At 47.9% G+C, this 14,870-nt stretch overlaps 1 protein-coding gene across 1 annotated transcript in view; it reads left to right on the top strand.

The window, feature by feature from the left end:
* Positions 1–6,438: 6,438 nt before the first annotated feature.
* Positions 6,439–14,870, top strand: part of LOC135210320 (mediator of RNA polymerase II transcription subunit 24-like) — a 132,244-nt gene continuing 123,812 nt past the window's right edge. The window contains 4 exon segments of the mRNA XM_064243201.1: positions 6,439–6,544; positions 6,752–6,853; positions 7,674–7,757; positions 8,667–8,817. Of these exon segments, the coding sequence (XP_064099271.1) occupies positions 6,485–6,544; positions 6,752–6,853; positions 7,674–7,757; positions 8,667–8,817 (397 nt within the window). The 5' untranslated portion in view covers positions 6,439–6,484.

Raw genomic sequence — 14,870 nt, 5'->3', positions numbered from 1 at the left:
CTGAGTCCGCTCAGCGTCAGGTTCACGGCACGGGGCGGAAGACTGGTGACAGCCGCTCATGCGACTCTCACCAGACCAGCTCTCACTCTCCGTGAACAGCTGGCTACCCGGGGACGTGACGGTCCACGACCCGACCACGGGCCTGAGGCTGGGAAGAGGTCCTCCCGTTCGCCGGTGCCAGCCACGGCTGGAACCAGCGACGTGACGTGCCGTGAGGACAAGCACCGGTCTCACTGCGACAGTGGAGCCTGCAGGTCGCCTGACCGTCGCTCTCACAGAAAGCGACCGGGTACGGCAACCAGCACCAGCTCTTCTGACACTCGAGATCGGGGCCGCTGTGCTCAGTCCAGCCGTTCTCCACAGCGAGACGGTTCGACCAGGCCTGCAGCTCGATCGCCACCGCGGGTTGACGATCGCCTGCAGCCCTCAAAGCCTGCTGGTTCTGCCAGCGAGCAAAGAGGGAGCGTCAGGTCTGCCTCTCCCGTGCCTTCAACCTCCTCGGGTTACACCGGGAGGAGCGAGGTATTGAGGAGTGATCGTGAGGGGTGCGCTCCTCATGATCCCACCACAGCGCACTACGTGCCAGGCACGGTTCTTGGACCGGCCAGGACGTATGCGCAAGTGGATGGGGAAGACCGAGAGGGCTGTCGCTGTTCCCCCTTCTTAGGAGGAAGGTTCTCGGAATATGCTCTTGTTCGAAGGGCTTAACGGTCCCACTCTGCAAGATGCTGTGACTTCCGAGATCCAGAGGAACTTTGCCGAGGTTACGGCGCTGATTCGTCAGCACAATGACCTCGGGGAAGGATCGCCGCTCCCACCAGCAGAGCCACGTCCTCGGCTCGAGTCGTTTTGGGGCCCGAGAGGGAATCCAAATCGACGGTGGGTCTGCCGCGATCGGAGCTTGCCGACTGGGTTGAGCCAGGTAGTCTCTCGTCTCCGGACAAGAAGGCTCTCTCGGTTCTGGACGGTCGAACAAGCTCCTTCACCTCCTCTACTGCGACAGAGGCGTTTCTACGTGTCTTCGGACATCGTATTTATATATCCCTTCGGTCCTCCTGAGGTTTCGACCTCGACGAGGACTGGAATGAGTCGGAGCGGTATCGGCTCTCTCCTGTCAGGTCTCGATCAGCCCCAACCAGACGACGTTCACAGTGGAAGGACGGCATTCCCCCTCACCTGCTGCCGGAAGTGGGGGGTGCCTGGCCAGCCATTGTGACCCTCCGGTCCCCAACGCAGGCGTACGTTCCAGGGGCATCGAAGGACGTAGCATTGAGACAGGAGAATCAAGACCATGCCTGAGCAAGAGAACTGTAGAAATCGGTACGGATCAGTCACCGGCTTTACAGCCGACTCTTCCTGATGGAAAAGTCTACGACAGGCTGGCGCCCAGTGATAGATCTCTCTCCCCCGAACCGGTTGGTTCGCCAGACCCGGTTCACGATGGAGACGGCACGCTCAGTGCTCGACTCTATCAGGGAGAACGATTTCATGCTTTCAGTGGACTTGAAGGATGCGTATCTACAAATACCCATTCATCAGTCCTTCGGAAAGTACCTCCGCTTCATCCTCGACGGGACGGTGTACCAGCTCAGGCCACGTTGCTTCGGTCTCTCAACCGCCCCACAGGTGTTCACGCAAGTGTTCACTCTGGTGTCTGCTTTGGGCCATTCGCACGGGATATGTCTGAGGGGGTATCTCGACGATTGGTTAGTCCTGGCGCTACCGCTCGCAGTTGCTACAGGACAGGGATCGACTGCTCGAGTTCTGTCGCGATCTGGGGATCGTTCTGAACTTCGAAAAGTCCGATCTCGAGCACAAGCAGAGGATGAAGTACCTGGGTAGGCTGATCGACACGGTAGCAGATTCAGGGAGGCAGCCAACCAGTTCCTGTCCTCGGCAGGAACAGGTAGCTTCAGCAATGGCAAGTCGTGATCGGACACCTGTCGTCACTCGGGAAGCCAGTCCCTAACGGGCGTCTTCACCTGCGGTCTCTTCAGGGAGACCAAAGGAGAGTTGGTCACAGGCGACGGATCTCCCAAGCCTTCCATGGTCACTGACACAGGAGGTGAGGCAGGACCTAGCCAGGTGACTGGACGACAGGAACCCCTTGAGAGGAGTGCCTCCGCGCACTCTCCCCCCGGACATGCAGCTGCTCTCAGACGCATCGACCGAGGGATGGGGTGCACACCTGGAAGAGTTGCGGACTTCAGGAGTGTGGTACGAGAACGACAAGCACCTTCACATCAATGTACTGGAACTAAAGGCAGCGTTCCTTGCTCTCCAAGAGTTCCAGGACCGCTTGATGGGACACTCAGTGGTGTTGATGTACGACAACACCACGGTGGTGGCTTACGTCAACAAACAGGGGGGGCCTAGTGTCTCTCCCGTTGTATCAGTTGACTCGGCAGGTGCACGAGTGGGCCGAGGCACACTCAATAGAGCTGTCGGCACGCTACATTCCAGGGAGGGAATGTAGTAGCAGACACGCTCAGCCGTCGGGATCAGGTGATAAGGACCGAATGGTCTCTACACCAGGACGTGGCGGAAAGGCTCTTCGACCTGTGGGGGCGACCAGTCGAGGATCTGTTCGCCATCCGGCACATCAGGAAGCTCCAGGTGTTCTTCGCGGCCGTGCCGGATCCAGGGGCAGCTGCAGAGGACGCTCTTCAACACCCGTGGGACAACCTCTTCGCCTATGCCTTTCCCCCGTTCAGCCTGATTCGCAAGGTGATCAGTCGAGCACTGGTCATCCCGAATCTCAGGATGATCCTGATGGCTTCCAAATGGCCACAGGCCGTTTGGTATCCGGACCTGCTGGCTCTTCTCGCAAGAGAACCGAGAGAGATTCCCCATTGGCACAACCTTCTCGGCCAGCCACACGTCGAGCGGTAACCACCGAGCAGTCCAGTCCCCTACGTCTTCACGGCTGGCTGTTATCCACCTTCTCTTGCGAACGAGAAGCTTTTTTTCGTAGCGCAGCAACAGAGATGGCTGGAAACGTCCGTCAGTCCTCTGCAGCTGTGTACCAGGGGAAGTCGGCCGTCTTCGGTGGTTGGTGTCGTAGACGGGGCCTATCTCTTCTCCAGAGCCATCTTCAGCAGGTAGCGGATTTCCTCGTTTTTTTCTTCGCCGAGGAAGCTCCTCTAAGTTCCCACAGTCAAAGGATACAGAGCCGCCTTGTCGCTCCTCCTGAAACTGACGGGATTGGACATCTCGAACTCGTTCGAGATCTCCTTGCTTAGGAGCAGCTTCCAAAGGTCTTGCCAACCCAGGGAACTCAAATGACCCTCGTCTTGCTGGACCTGGCATCGGCGAAGAGAGTACGGGAGCGTCATGCAGATAATGATGTGGATGAGATTGCTGCTTTGTCCTGGGAGGACGCTACGGCGCTATCTGAAGAGAACTCGACACCTCGGGCCTGAGTGTCGACGCCTCTTCGTTAGCAACGGGGTCAACAAGAAAGAAGTATCAAGAACACTCTTTCGTCCTGGCTGCGTGAGGTCTTCAGGAGGGCGTATGAGGCTGATGGTAGTGACGACATCCGTACGTCCCGTCGAGAACTCACGAAGTCAGAAGTATTGGCCCCTCGTTGGCGTTTCGTAAGAACTTCTCCGTGGCGCAGGTATGGAAGGCAGGGGTCTGGTACAACCAGACCACCGGCAACTTCCTTATACCTCTTGGATATTGCCCATAGGTCCTTGGATCGGTTTCCTTAGGACCCGTGGTGGCTGCTCAACACGTCGTCTAGCTACCCAGACCCTAGCAGGCTGAACAGCATCGAGTCCTGGTGTGACTGTATGAATAGATAGTGATGAGAAAGTGACTGGCTTCTCTTTCTATCTTTTTCTACCTCTCTACCTGTGGGTAGAGGGATACGGTCATCACCCTGCGGGATAAGGACGAGATGCCGGTGAGCTATATGACAGAGCCCCATCCTATGCCCTTTCACGAGGGATGGGAGCAGAATATCCACACTTCCTTCTACAAGGGGGGGAAGTGGATGCCTACAAGAGTCAAAACCATGACTTTAACTTTGCTCCTGTACAGGAACAAGTTCTTACATTGCTGGTACGAAGAGATACGCTTGCCTCTCTCTTAGTACTCGGTCCAGAGGTCTGACCATTGATCCTGCGGTGCACACCCCGATCAATCGGACAGAGGCTTGGATCCCTCCCTCGCTCTTACGACCAGGGAGGCTTCCAAGGTTGGGCGAACACCAGTCTGTTCACAAAAGACTCAGATTCCACCCACCAAGAAGTGAGTCTTCCTATTGTAAAAGGACCGAAGGTTTGTATGCCGTGTCGGAAACAAATGACAATTTGTCCAAAATTGCATTTTTCCTAACTATACAAAACCTGAGGTCCTTTTTACACATAGCCCCACCTCATGCCACCCCTCACTCTGCAGTTTTTGCTTGGACCAAAAGCAAAAGTGATTTGTTTACCTCCCAGTCGCGCGCGCGCGCCTGTCGGACAAGCAGTTAACTACCGAACCCCTTGTTCGAAAGCTTACGACCTATCCAGCTGCCGCTAGTACCTTCCTATTGTAAAAGGACCTCAGGTTTGTATAGTTAGGAAAAAATGCAATTTTGGACAAATTGTCATTTTTGACCAAGTGAAGATGGGCACCCCCAACAAAATTCTGTGAATAACGTAAAGATAATGACAAATGTTGTTTTAGAATTTTATTGTCGAACCAAATAAAATATAAATATCTTTAAAATGGATACATCATAATATAGTTAGAAATTATACTTAATGAATACATATTTCATGAGTACACATAAGAATATAAATGAAGAATTTAATCAAAACGATATTGATTTGCTACTGTTTCACAAAACCTATAAAATTTGTCATTGTGGTTTCTTTCTTTCCACAAAAATTCTTTAAAGTAAGAATTCAACAATTCCCTTCTGCATCCGAGCATGCGTTTTATTCATATTTTGTGTTTATTCCAATAACTCTCGATCGATTGAGTATGAACTCCGGTAGCTCTATCAACGAAATTTAACGAGTGATTTACAGTATGATGAGCGATTCCTAGGTCCCTTTGAATGTTGCAATATGCTCCCCACTGATCAGCGTTTCAGCATTACGCGAATAGACTATCTCCATATAACCCAAAGCTGGTGACGAAGATGGGTCAACTATCCCAAATATCCAAATTGGATTCTGAGGAGCGTGTCCCCTGTGGTGTTTTGGTTTGTGGCTGAAGCAAGACTCATCAATTTGCACTGTTATTCCTGGCCCACCAAGTCTAATAGGGTTTTTTCAAAATATTTCTCGAAAACTTCACAAAAAAAACTGAACATATCAATGACTGTCTTTTTTGAAACATTCAAAAACTGTGTGGTTTGCAATACACTCAAATCCTGACACCAGCAGAAAATGCCTTCTATCCACTTTTGCAATGAAAGCTTTGATCGATGAAAAACTAATCTTTACGAATTGATTCGTAGTACTACTTGTATTTGGCGCAGTTTTTGACTAGGCACTTCCAGACATATTTATCTTGTATTGAAGACTGTTTCGTCCACTTCATTAAACTTTTACATGGAGGACCTTTTATTTTTCTTTCCTCAGAATATTCTTCCTGTTTTTTCCTAAATTTTACATAGGGGACATTTTAGTTCTTTCCTCAGAAGATTCTTCTGTTTCTAAACTTTTACATAGAGGACATTTTAGTTCTTTCCTCAGAAGATTCTTCTGTTTCATCCAGTTTATTGCAGGAAGCTGGTCTTCAACCACCAATGGCTTAATGATTTGTTCATATAGAGAACAGTCCATGTTTGGAGGCTCTATATTTTGTACTAAAGTAAAATGTTGAATTAAAACAGACGACTATTTTCTCAAATAGGAAACTGTTTTACTAACAGTTAACAGAAACCAACTTGTTAAAGATTAGTATCTAATTATGTGTTTAGAAACAAAAACAAGCAATGATTTAACAATCAAAACTGAAAATAAATCGTTAAAACATCGGGTTTTTTCTAAATAGAGCAAGTAAAGATAAGCACTCCCCAATTTGACCAAGTAAAGATAAGCACCCCGGGAGTGCTTATCTTTGCTTGATCTGGCTTTGCTTAACTGAGCAGCTGTGAAGAGATTTTGCATGCTGAATATTGCCATTAATATTTTTTGAGCAAGTAAAATTTAAAAAAAATTGTCTGTGTGCATTTTCAGGCCTTCAAAATGGTTTTAGAAACAGTGTCCAGTAGTAAAGCTGGAACCATTCGCTCTCTTCTGATCCGTGCTTGGAGGGAAAGATGGTCTGATCTACAGTGGGGCATTCATATTAAAACAGTGAGTTGCCTTATTTTCTTCTTGATATCTTAAAAGGTAAACATTTTGTAGGTAGTAATGAATTAGCATTTGTTGTGTTGTATTTCATTACAAAATTTATTTGATATTTGACAGGTGTTGCCAAGAGTGTCAGCGGGGATATTTACCACTTAGCTGATTACATTTTGCAGCAGGCATTGATGGGACCTCTTCCCAACAGTCTTATTTTGTCATATTTACGGCACTCCCTCAGTTCACAGGTAAATACCATATATTGTGAATTGATATTGACCTGATATGGTGTCAGACTAGTGTACAGATGATGGATAACTAATTTTTCACAAATGAACTTAATTTTATCCTATTGTGGTACATTGTTGTATAGTATTTTAATTTGAATATCTTGTAGCCTGCATTTGTACTTGGATCAAGAATCAGCTCTAATGTTGTTATGGTATTGATTACAGATTGTCTCATATGGGGGTGTTATAGAGAGTATTAGTAACTATGATGGTCTTCACAAACCTCATTGCGTTCAAGCTTTGCTAGATCTCATGCAAAGTATGATGGTAAGTATTCTTAACAGGATGTATTAGATTTGCATTTGTCTAATTGACAGTTGGCCATTCAATTCTTGTGAAGTTTGCCTTTAGCCAGAGATTTGTTAGCCAAATGTGGTTTAATTGTAGTAGTCCCTCGTGTATGCAAGGGATTGGTCCCAGACCCACTTGAATAAAGGCTACTATGATTAAAGCAAAATGAAATTTAACAAAAGAAATTTTTGTTCAGTATTAAACCAATTCTGTGCTGCAATCTGTTTGTGCATTCAGCTCAATGTCAAAAATTATGTGGAAATGGTTAGGACCTTTTTTTTAACAAGGTTGTTGATGCATTCTCTCTCTCTCTCTCTCTCTCTCTCTCTCTCTCTCTCTCTCTCTCTCTCTCTCTCTCTCTCTCTCTCTCTCTCTCTCTCTCTCTCTCTCCCTTTTATCATTGTGCTTTCTAAAGTATGTAGAAGGGACTTGAAACATGTATGCATTTTTCTCTATTGGAGGTTATACTATCATGCTTTTCAAGTGCCTGATTCTTTTGAAGCTGTTCTTCAGATGCAGTAAAACTTTTCAAAAATTCTTAGATATGATATGAAAGCAAATGGATATTGATTACTGAATTGGGAAATTTTACAGGAAAGCTGTGTAGGAAATTTTGCCTATGTTTCTCGTTTGCAATTTTTCTTTTTCAGACATGTTTACTACATTTTTGTTTGTTGTTGTGGCAGTAGATACAATGAATGTTGTGTTTCTTTGGCACCTTTTTTTTAACATAACCTTTAGAGGTTATACTGCAACCACTTAATAGCAAACTTGATAAAAGTTTTGTTTTTTTCAGAAAAGTGTATCATGTCGAGGGAAACCTGAGGATTGTTTAGTACTAGCCACGTCTTTAGTGAATGGTGTTAAGTGGCTTGTCCAGGTACGTTTGTGTGTCATTCTTCTTTACTTTTATTGCTTGTTCAGCAGTAAAAGTTACTTATCATTTCTCACACATTTCTGGTCTCTGCACTTATGGTAACTTGAAATTTAAATTTATGAAAAAGTTAGTGATATAAAGTTAAAGTTGCTTAAAATTGCCTGTACTTCACTGTATATGTACTAATTATTTTTTTTTAGTTTTTCTGCATTTTTGTTCATTTTCCTTTGTCAAAAATGTGTTGATAATTTTTTTTTTCCAGTTTTTAGGATGTAACTTGTTTCAACAGAAATCTATCCCTCGGTTCCCAAACGGTGACCATAGTACAGTATTCATATATCTGTAGCTTTCCATGTTTTTCTTTAGAGGAAATTTATAACAGTTTCTGATTTTTCAAGTCCTAAGGGTACTTCACATATCAGGTATCTGTCCCTAGCACATCTCCATGTATGTATCTATGTGTCTGAAGGTGAAGGTTGCTGATGCTTTTATTAATCACAAGTTCTTCCACCACTTACTGCGAGTCTTACTGTCACTTCGGTTTCACAAATCTGTCCTCCCCACTTCATTTGCTATTCCTGACATTGCATATAATCACGTGGGCTCATTGTGAAACTAAAGTACACAATGTGTTAATTACAAAATTTATATTTTCATTCAGGTCTATTACTTATAGTCAAAAGTGCCTTCATCTCAGTCCCACCCACTTGCAGTCCAATACTTTGGACTATGCATATACCATGATTATAGCTGGAACTTGACGGATCTGTGCATTTGAGAAAGATTGAATATCATATTTTTATTTCTCAGAGGGTTGTAATATCCAGATGATTCATGTCAACATGTGTGGGCTGTTTATTGATAATGGATTGTATAAAAAAATGGATAAAGTTGGTTTTTCCCTTTATTAAGGTAATGGGATGGACTACACAGCAGCTTCTTGATCTACGCAAAGCACCAGAGCACACCACCAACCTGTCACTGGCAACGTCAGTTTTACAAGATATACTTAGCTGCCAGTTCCTCACGTGCATGCTGGAGATAGGCCGCAGAGAAGAACCAGGTCAGTGTTTCAGGATTTTATGCAGAAATCTTGAGAGTTTTAGAATGTATTTATTTTTTATGCAAGGGAACCTGATCATCAGCCCGCAACTTCTCCAGTCTCTGATCCGACGGGAAAACTCTCGCCACTGTCGTATTGATGACCATGCCTAGGTAGAGAATCCTTTGAGTGGGTACGAGGTTCGACTTTTCCTGCTTGACTAAAATGCCCAGGTCCAGGCAGAACCGAAGAAGATGATCCCTATCTTGCAGCAGCTTTTTCCTGGAAACTGCCAAGACCAACCAATCATCAAGGTAGTACCTCAGCAAACGGATCCCCTGAGCATGGGCCAAACTTGATACGAGAGAGAAGACCCTTGTGAACACTTGAGGGGCTGTGGTCAACCCGAAGCACAAGACTTTGAACTCGAAGATCTTGCCCGCCAGAGAGAAGCAAAGAAACTTCCTGGACGTGGGATGAACAGGGATTTGGAAGTATGCGTCCTTCAAGTCTATCGACAGCATGAAGTCGCCTTCCCTCACGGATGCCAACACCGAGCGCCTTGTCTCCATCTTGAACCGTGTCTTTCTGATGAAGCGATTTAAGGTGGATAAGTCGATCACACGCCTCCACCCTCCCGATGCCTTGGGCACCAAGAAGATGTGACTGTAAAACCCCGGGGACGGACGCACTACTTCCGCTATTGCATCCTTGTCCAGCATCTTCTGCACCTCCTCCTGAAGAGCCAAGAACTTCAGAGAATCTGGTGGATACGTCTTCCTGAGCTGCGGCTTGTCTGACAGAGGAGGAGAGAAGTTGAATGGCAACAGGTATCCCACCCGAAGGACATCTACCACCCACTTCTCTGCCCCGTAACCCTGCCACTTGGCCCAATGGCCAGCCAGGCACCCCCCACCCGTGGCGCAGGAGAGGGAGAGGCGCCCAACCTACCGACGGCCCCCTTGACCTCTGCTCCTAGGGCCTCTTCTTGGTTTAAAGGAACGAGAGTGAAAGGGGCATTGATCCTGAGACTTGGGCTGTGACGAACGGGAAGGCCCTGCCAAACTCGAGGTCCTCGATGGCCTACCAGGGGACGATCTCTTCAATTGCTGCTGGACCGGGGTAGGAGGGGATGCCAAACGTCTCCGAGGGCGGGGCTCTGATTTAGACACAGCCTGGTGGGAATCGACGTCTCCTCTTCCTGGGAACTTTCCCTGCTAGTTAAGGGGTTTGAGCAGTCGTCTTCTAGAGAGCTCAAGCCCCCATCGTGGAATGTTTCCTTGGTGCTTAAGAGCTTGACTAAGAGCCCATATGAGCCCTTGCGCCGCTCATCTGATAGGAACCTGACGCTTAAGACAGTTTTCCTTTTGGCTTTGGCATCTTCCAAAAGGGTAGGAGAGCTCCACGGTCTGAGTTATGAGGTGAAGCACACCAGGGGTTGGAAGTCAGTGTCCTTCGAATTTGTTCCGGAGTTCGTGGCCAAGACCCAAAATCCCTCGGTGCATGATGACAGGTTCGCTTCGTTCTCCATTCCCTCACTGACTGACTTTGTGGGTGGTGATGCTCAAGAGCTTTTTTTGTGCCCTGTCCGGGCCCTGCGTTACTATCTTAAAAGGACTCGGCACCTCAGACCAGGCTGCCGCAGGCTTTTTGTCACAGGCCGTACGAAGAAAGAGGTGTCTAAGAATACTATCTCTTTTTGGATACGGGAAGTCATCAGACAGGCATACTTGACTCGATGATTCCATCGCCACGTCTGTGCAGGCTAGAGCACATGACGTTAGGGGTATTGGTCCCTCTTTGGCTTTCAAAAAGAACTTGGCTGTACATAGAGTGCTGAGCGCTGGTACTTGGTTACGCCAGTCCACGTTCACCTCTTTCTATCTTAAGGATGTTGCCCACAGATCTATGGACACATTTTCCCTGGGTCCTGTGGTGGCTGCCCAACAGGTTGTGTAACTCATAGTTGCCCTTAACGGGGCACCTTTGTATCTTACCTAAGATGATTGTGTGGATGAGAGACTGAGTGAGTTGGCTGGCCTCCTTCTTTCTCTTGTACCTTTCCTTCTTCCTTCAGGCCGTTTAAGGAATTGACACGTCATTTGCTGGACTGGTCTGATACAGGTGAGTGAGGTAGTCATACTGGTAGTGTGGTCGTGCAGTATTCAATATCTTACCCACCATTTTCTGGGTTTGACCTGTGTCTGCCAGTGAAAAGTACCTGTAGCTCACTTTTCTAAGTAGTATAAATAGATCCTAAATATACGTACCAGAGAAAAAAGCTAGCCTGGAATGCTGAAGTTACTACCCTCAGCTCGAACACCCAAGGGCGTCGGTATAAGCACTGGGGCGAGTGGAAGCCACTTCTCACAGGACTTCTGCCAGTTAGAGGATTCTTTACAAAGTCCCTCCCACAGTGAGAGCCATTACAAGGCTACCCCTTCTACCTTCCGCTCACTACTACTACTACTACTACTACCCACACCCGGCATCTTCATTCCTGTAATTAGCTCCTGTGTGTGTGCACGTGTCTGCGCTGCTCCCTTGGTGCCTTATTTTGCCGAAGCTATGTCTGCTGTAGAGCTCCCTGCTTCTTCATCCAAGTTGAGTATTCCATTTTGTGTTTTCGTAATTCGTGTGGTTATGATGCATTCCGTTTTAGCCATTTGGCCCCTTAATTTTCGCGAACTGGGTTGTCGCTTTTTCATCCGCCATTTTGGGTGCATCATCAGACGCGTGCGTTATTTTTCCTTAGTTATTTCTTTTTAATTATGTTTTCAATCACGGTTATTGTTACCGTTTTTCATATCACGTGCATTTATTCTCCAGCCGGTCTGGAGTTCGGATTATGGTTCTTATTTATACGACGTAGGCCTAACACACTCCTGACGTCCTCTGGGGTACTTAAGTTGTTGTTTATTTCATGTTTTTAGCCTTTGGCTTCGCCTCAGCCCCTCAGGAGCGTGTTTGCGCCCCTTCGTTCGTATTCCTTATCATGTATTGTATATGTGCATATTTTTTGGGCTTCCAGTTAGCCTACCGTACTTTAGCATTGTAGAAAGAGTGAGTCCTCTCTCTCTCTCTGGCGATGTGATGCATGCATGCGTTATTGTTTTAATGTGAACCAGATAGTTACTTGATTTTATGCACGTTTATGATTTTCATATCACTGTCAGGTTGGAAGTTTTGCTTTCCTTCCCTGGCTTACCCGACCAGGCCTAGGCTAGGTTTTGGAAGGTAGGCCAGGTGCCCCTACCCCTCTACCCCTTAGGCCCCCTCTCCCCCTGTCTGCGCTACGGTGCTCGCGGGGAGGACATCAAGGATAGAGAGCTTTTCTCTTGTCATGTTGTTGGACCTATCCTCTCTACCTAACCAGATCGAGATTTCGATTTTGGAGGGTTTGGTTGAGTACCCACCGTCCACGTCATGACGTCCTTGGAGGCCTGTCTAGCCTACCTGACCGGATCCGTAACGATCTCGGAGGGTTAGGCTGGATCCATGCTGGGTATCCCCTTTTTGCCTTATGTCCCTCCTTGCAACTCTTCCATGAACCTCATTATTGTATTGTATGGTATTGTTTTAATGTGGTGGGTTGGTCTGTGTATCACCTTGACCTGGCCTCCTTTAGGGTAACAGTTAGCTTGCCGCCTCCTGCCCCTTTAGTAGTACGCTATGACCCTCCGTTAGAGAGTGATCACCGATTGGTCGCTGTTCCAATCACGATTGGCCACCCCATATGGGACCAGTCGGCCTACTACCCCTCGTAGTAGTAGGCTATACAGCCTCCAGTAGGTGCCTATCTCTGATTGGGTACTATAGCCAAGCGATCACGACGGCCACCCCCAACCCCCCCCACCCCCCCCAACACCCCAGCATCGGCTCTTCCTGGCGCTGTCTAATAGCTCGCAGTGCTAGTAATCCTACCGATGAACAGCCGCTAGAGCTTTTTCGTTCAGGTGGGGGAGGAAGGGGTTGGAGGGGAAGGGTTACTGGTATTATATGTAATCTCCTTATTATGCCTCCAGGCCTGTAGCTCTGCCGGCTCGGTGGGGGTCTACCATCACACCAGCCAGCGAGCTGCGCACCGGATCGTACATTTCTACTGCTCCGCCGCTCAGTTGTCCCTTTCCCTGTTGTCTCCGCCTTCCCACTCAAGTGAGGAAAGGATTCGGGCTCGGAGTTGCGTTTCTAGCTATCTTAGAATTGCTTCTTCCGCCACCCCCCCCCCTCGATGCGTTCAGGTTCAGGTCTAGATCTTACCTTCCCCTGTTCCACTCGTATCAGCCAGTCTCCGCCGGCATTACTTTATGGCAACGGGATTATGAGACTCCAGAGTAGGCTAAGCCCTTTAGAGATTACTCCATATTACCAGATAGGTTATAAATTTGTTGAAAAACTCTCTAGATATATCTCTGGACTCTTAGGGTTCTGACGTAGTGTGACTCACCATCACACTCGCCACCGTAGTTTATTATACCAAGTTTCCGCAGCTCAGTTTTCTGTTTTCTTGTTTTTATTGTTCCCCACTCCGGTGGCGACGATAGAGGGTTCAGATATGCGACTACAACAATTCGTAGCCTTTCTGATTCAGTTCGACCGGACTAGGGATTAGGTCTTTCCTTCTCCTCGGTCCAGCTCGTCTCAGACCCCATACACTGGGCTTATCTCTACCTTCCCAAAGACGGAATCCGGAGCAGGCGGAAACACCCAGAGCTTTTTCTTTTATTCATTCAGTGAGTTGAAATCATTTCAGTGAGTAAGTCTTGAACCAATATCTAGGTTAAGGTGCATGCTCTCGCCGGAGTTAACTCCGGCGCTTTGCGTATAATACTCATGTAAATTTTCAACTTACAGATGGTCTGATGCCAAGCTGAAGGGTGCTCCGCTACCCTCATCAAGCCCTATGGCCATGTAGTCTGTAGGTCGCATGCTAACTGCGCCATCCAACTTGAGGACTACATTGTCTGGCACCCCGATGCTTGTACGGTGTGTTACGAGATGGTGTCTATCATCTCTGGCGAGAAAGTAAGTATCTTCTTCACCTCGTCATTCTCATGAAATTTCTGTTACAACAACTTATGAAATTTCTTGCATATACTATTCCCCGAATGGGATGTTAATTCGATTCCCTCTTTTACAGGCTAGCTTGGCCCTCTAGCAGGAGACAAAAGCGTCTCTCAAGAGCTGGGTGGGGGGTTTTGGCAGGAACGCCGCGGCGGGACAACCCTACGTTTTATCGGAGGAACTGTGTTCCCTGTTGTACCCGGGAGCCATGGTCACGACGGTTGTTCCTGCAGACATCGCGAACCCCATCATCGAAAACATCAGGCTGGAGACGTTGCCCCTTCCGGGGGATCAAGAGTGCGACCTAGTGGCGGAAGAGGTGTCGGCCATCAGCCTCCACCGCGAACCGATGGCCACCGAGGAGGAGGTAGGTAGGGAGGTAAGTGAGGCAGGTAGTCTCCCCTTTAGCCCCACTCCTTCTTCTTCTTCCTTCCAGGGCTTTACTAAGTCCGCCCCCGCTTGGGATAGATCGGTTTTGGTCATTCCCAAGGTCAAAGCAGTAAAGCCGAGATCCCTTCCAAAGGGATCCAAACCTGCTCCGACAGGTGCGACTAAGTCGTCTTCGGCCCCGAAGACGTCAACCTCTGCTGCTAAGTCGCCCTCCTTCAAAGCTTCTCCCCCTCCTAAGGGGTCGAGAGCCAAGTCCTCTAGGTCCAAGCTGACAGAGTCCGGCTTTGATCAGGAGGCATTCGCTAACCTTCTAATGTCGAAGGTTAGAGAAGTAGTTGACGAGAGGCTTGAGTTGATGTCCACATGACTCGCTTCGGGCCTAGACACCTCGGGCCAAACAATAACGTCCCTGACTGAGAGGATCAGAGCCCAGGAGGAATTGATGACCGGAATCCTCCAGTCCGGAACCACGGCCCAGACCGTGACAGTTCCAGGAAGCTGACGGTAGAAGGTTGCGGAACCCGACCGGTAGAGGATTTTGAGTTCTTCCCGGAGGGTCTCTAATTCCCATTTTTGGGATATGTTAGACTAGCAGAAGACGCACTAGTCAGAGTAGACAA

This window comes from Macrobrachium nipponense, chromosome 39, assembly GCF_015104395.2.
Source record: "Macrobrachium nipponense isolate FS-2020 chromosome 39, ASM1510439v2, whole genome shotgun sequence".
NCBI lineage: Eukaryota > Metazoa > Arthropoda > Malacostraca > Decapoda > Palaemonidae > Macrobrachium > Macrobrachium nipponense.
This window is presented reverse-complemented; position numbering and strand designations above follow the sequence as displayed.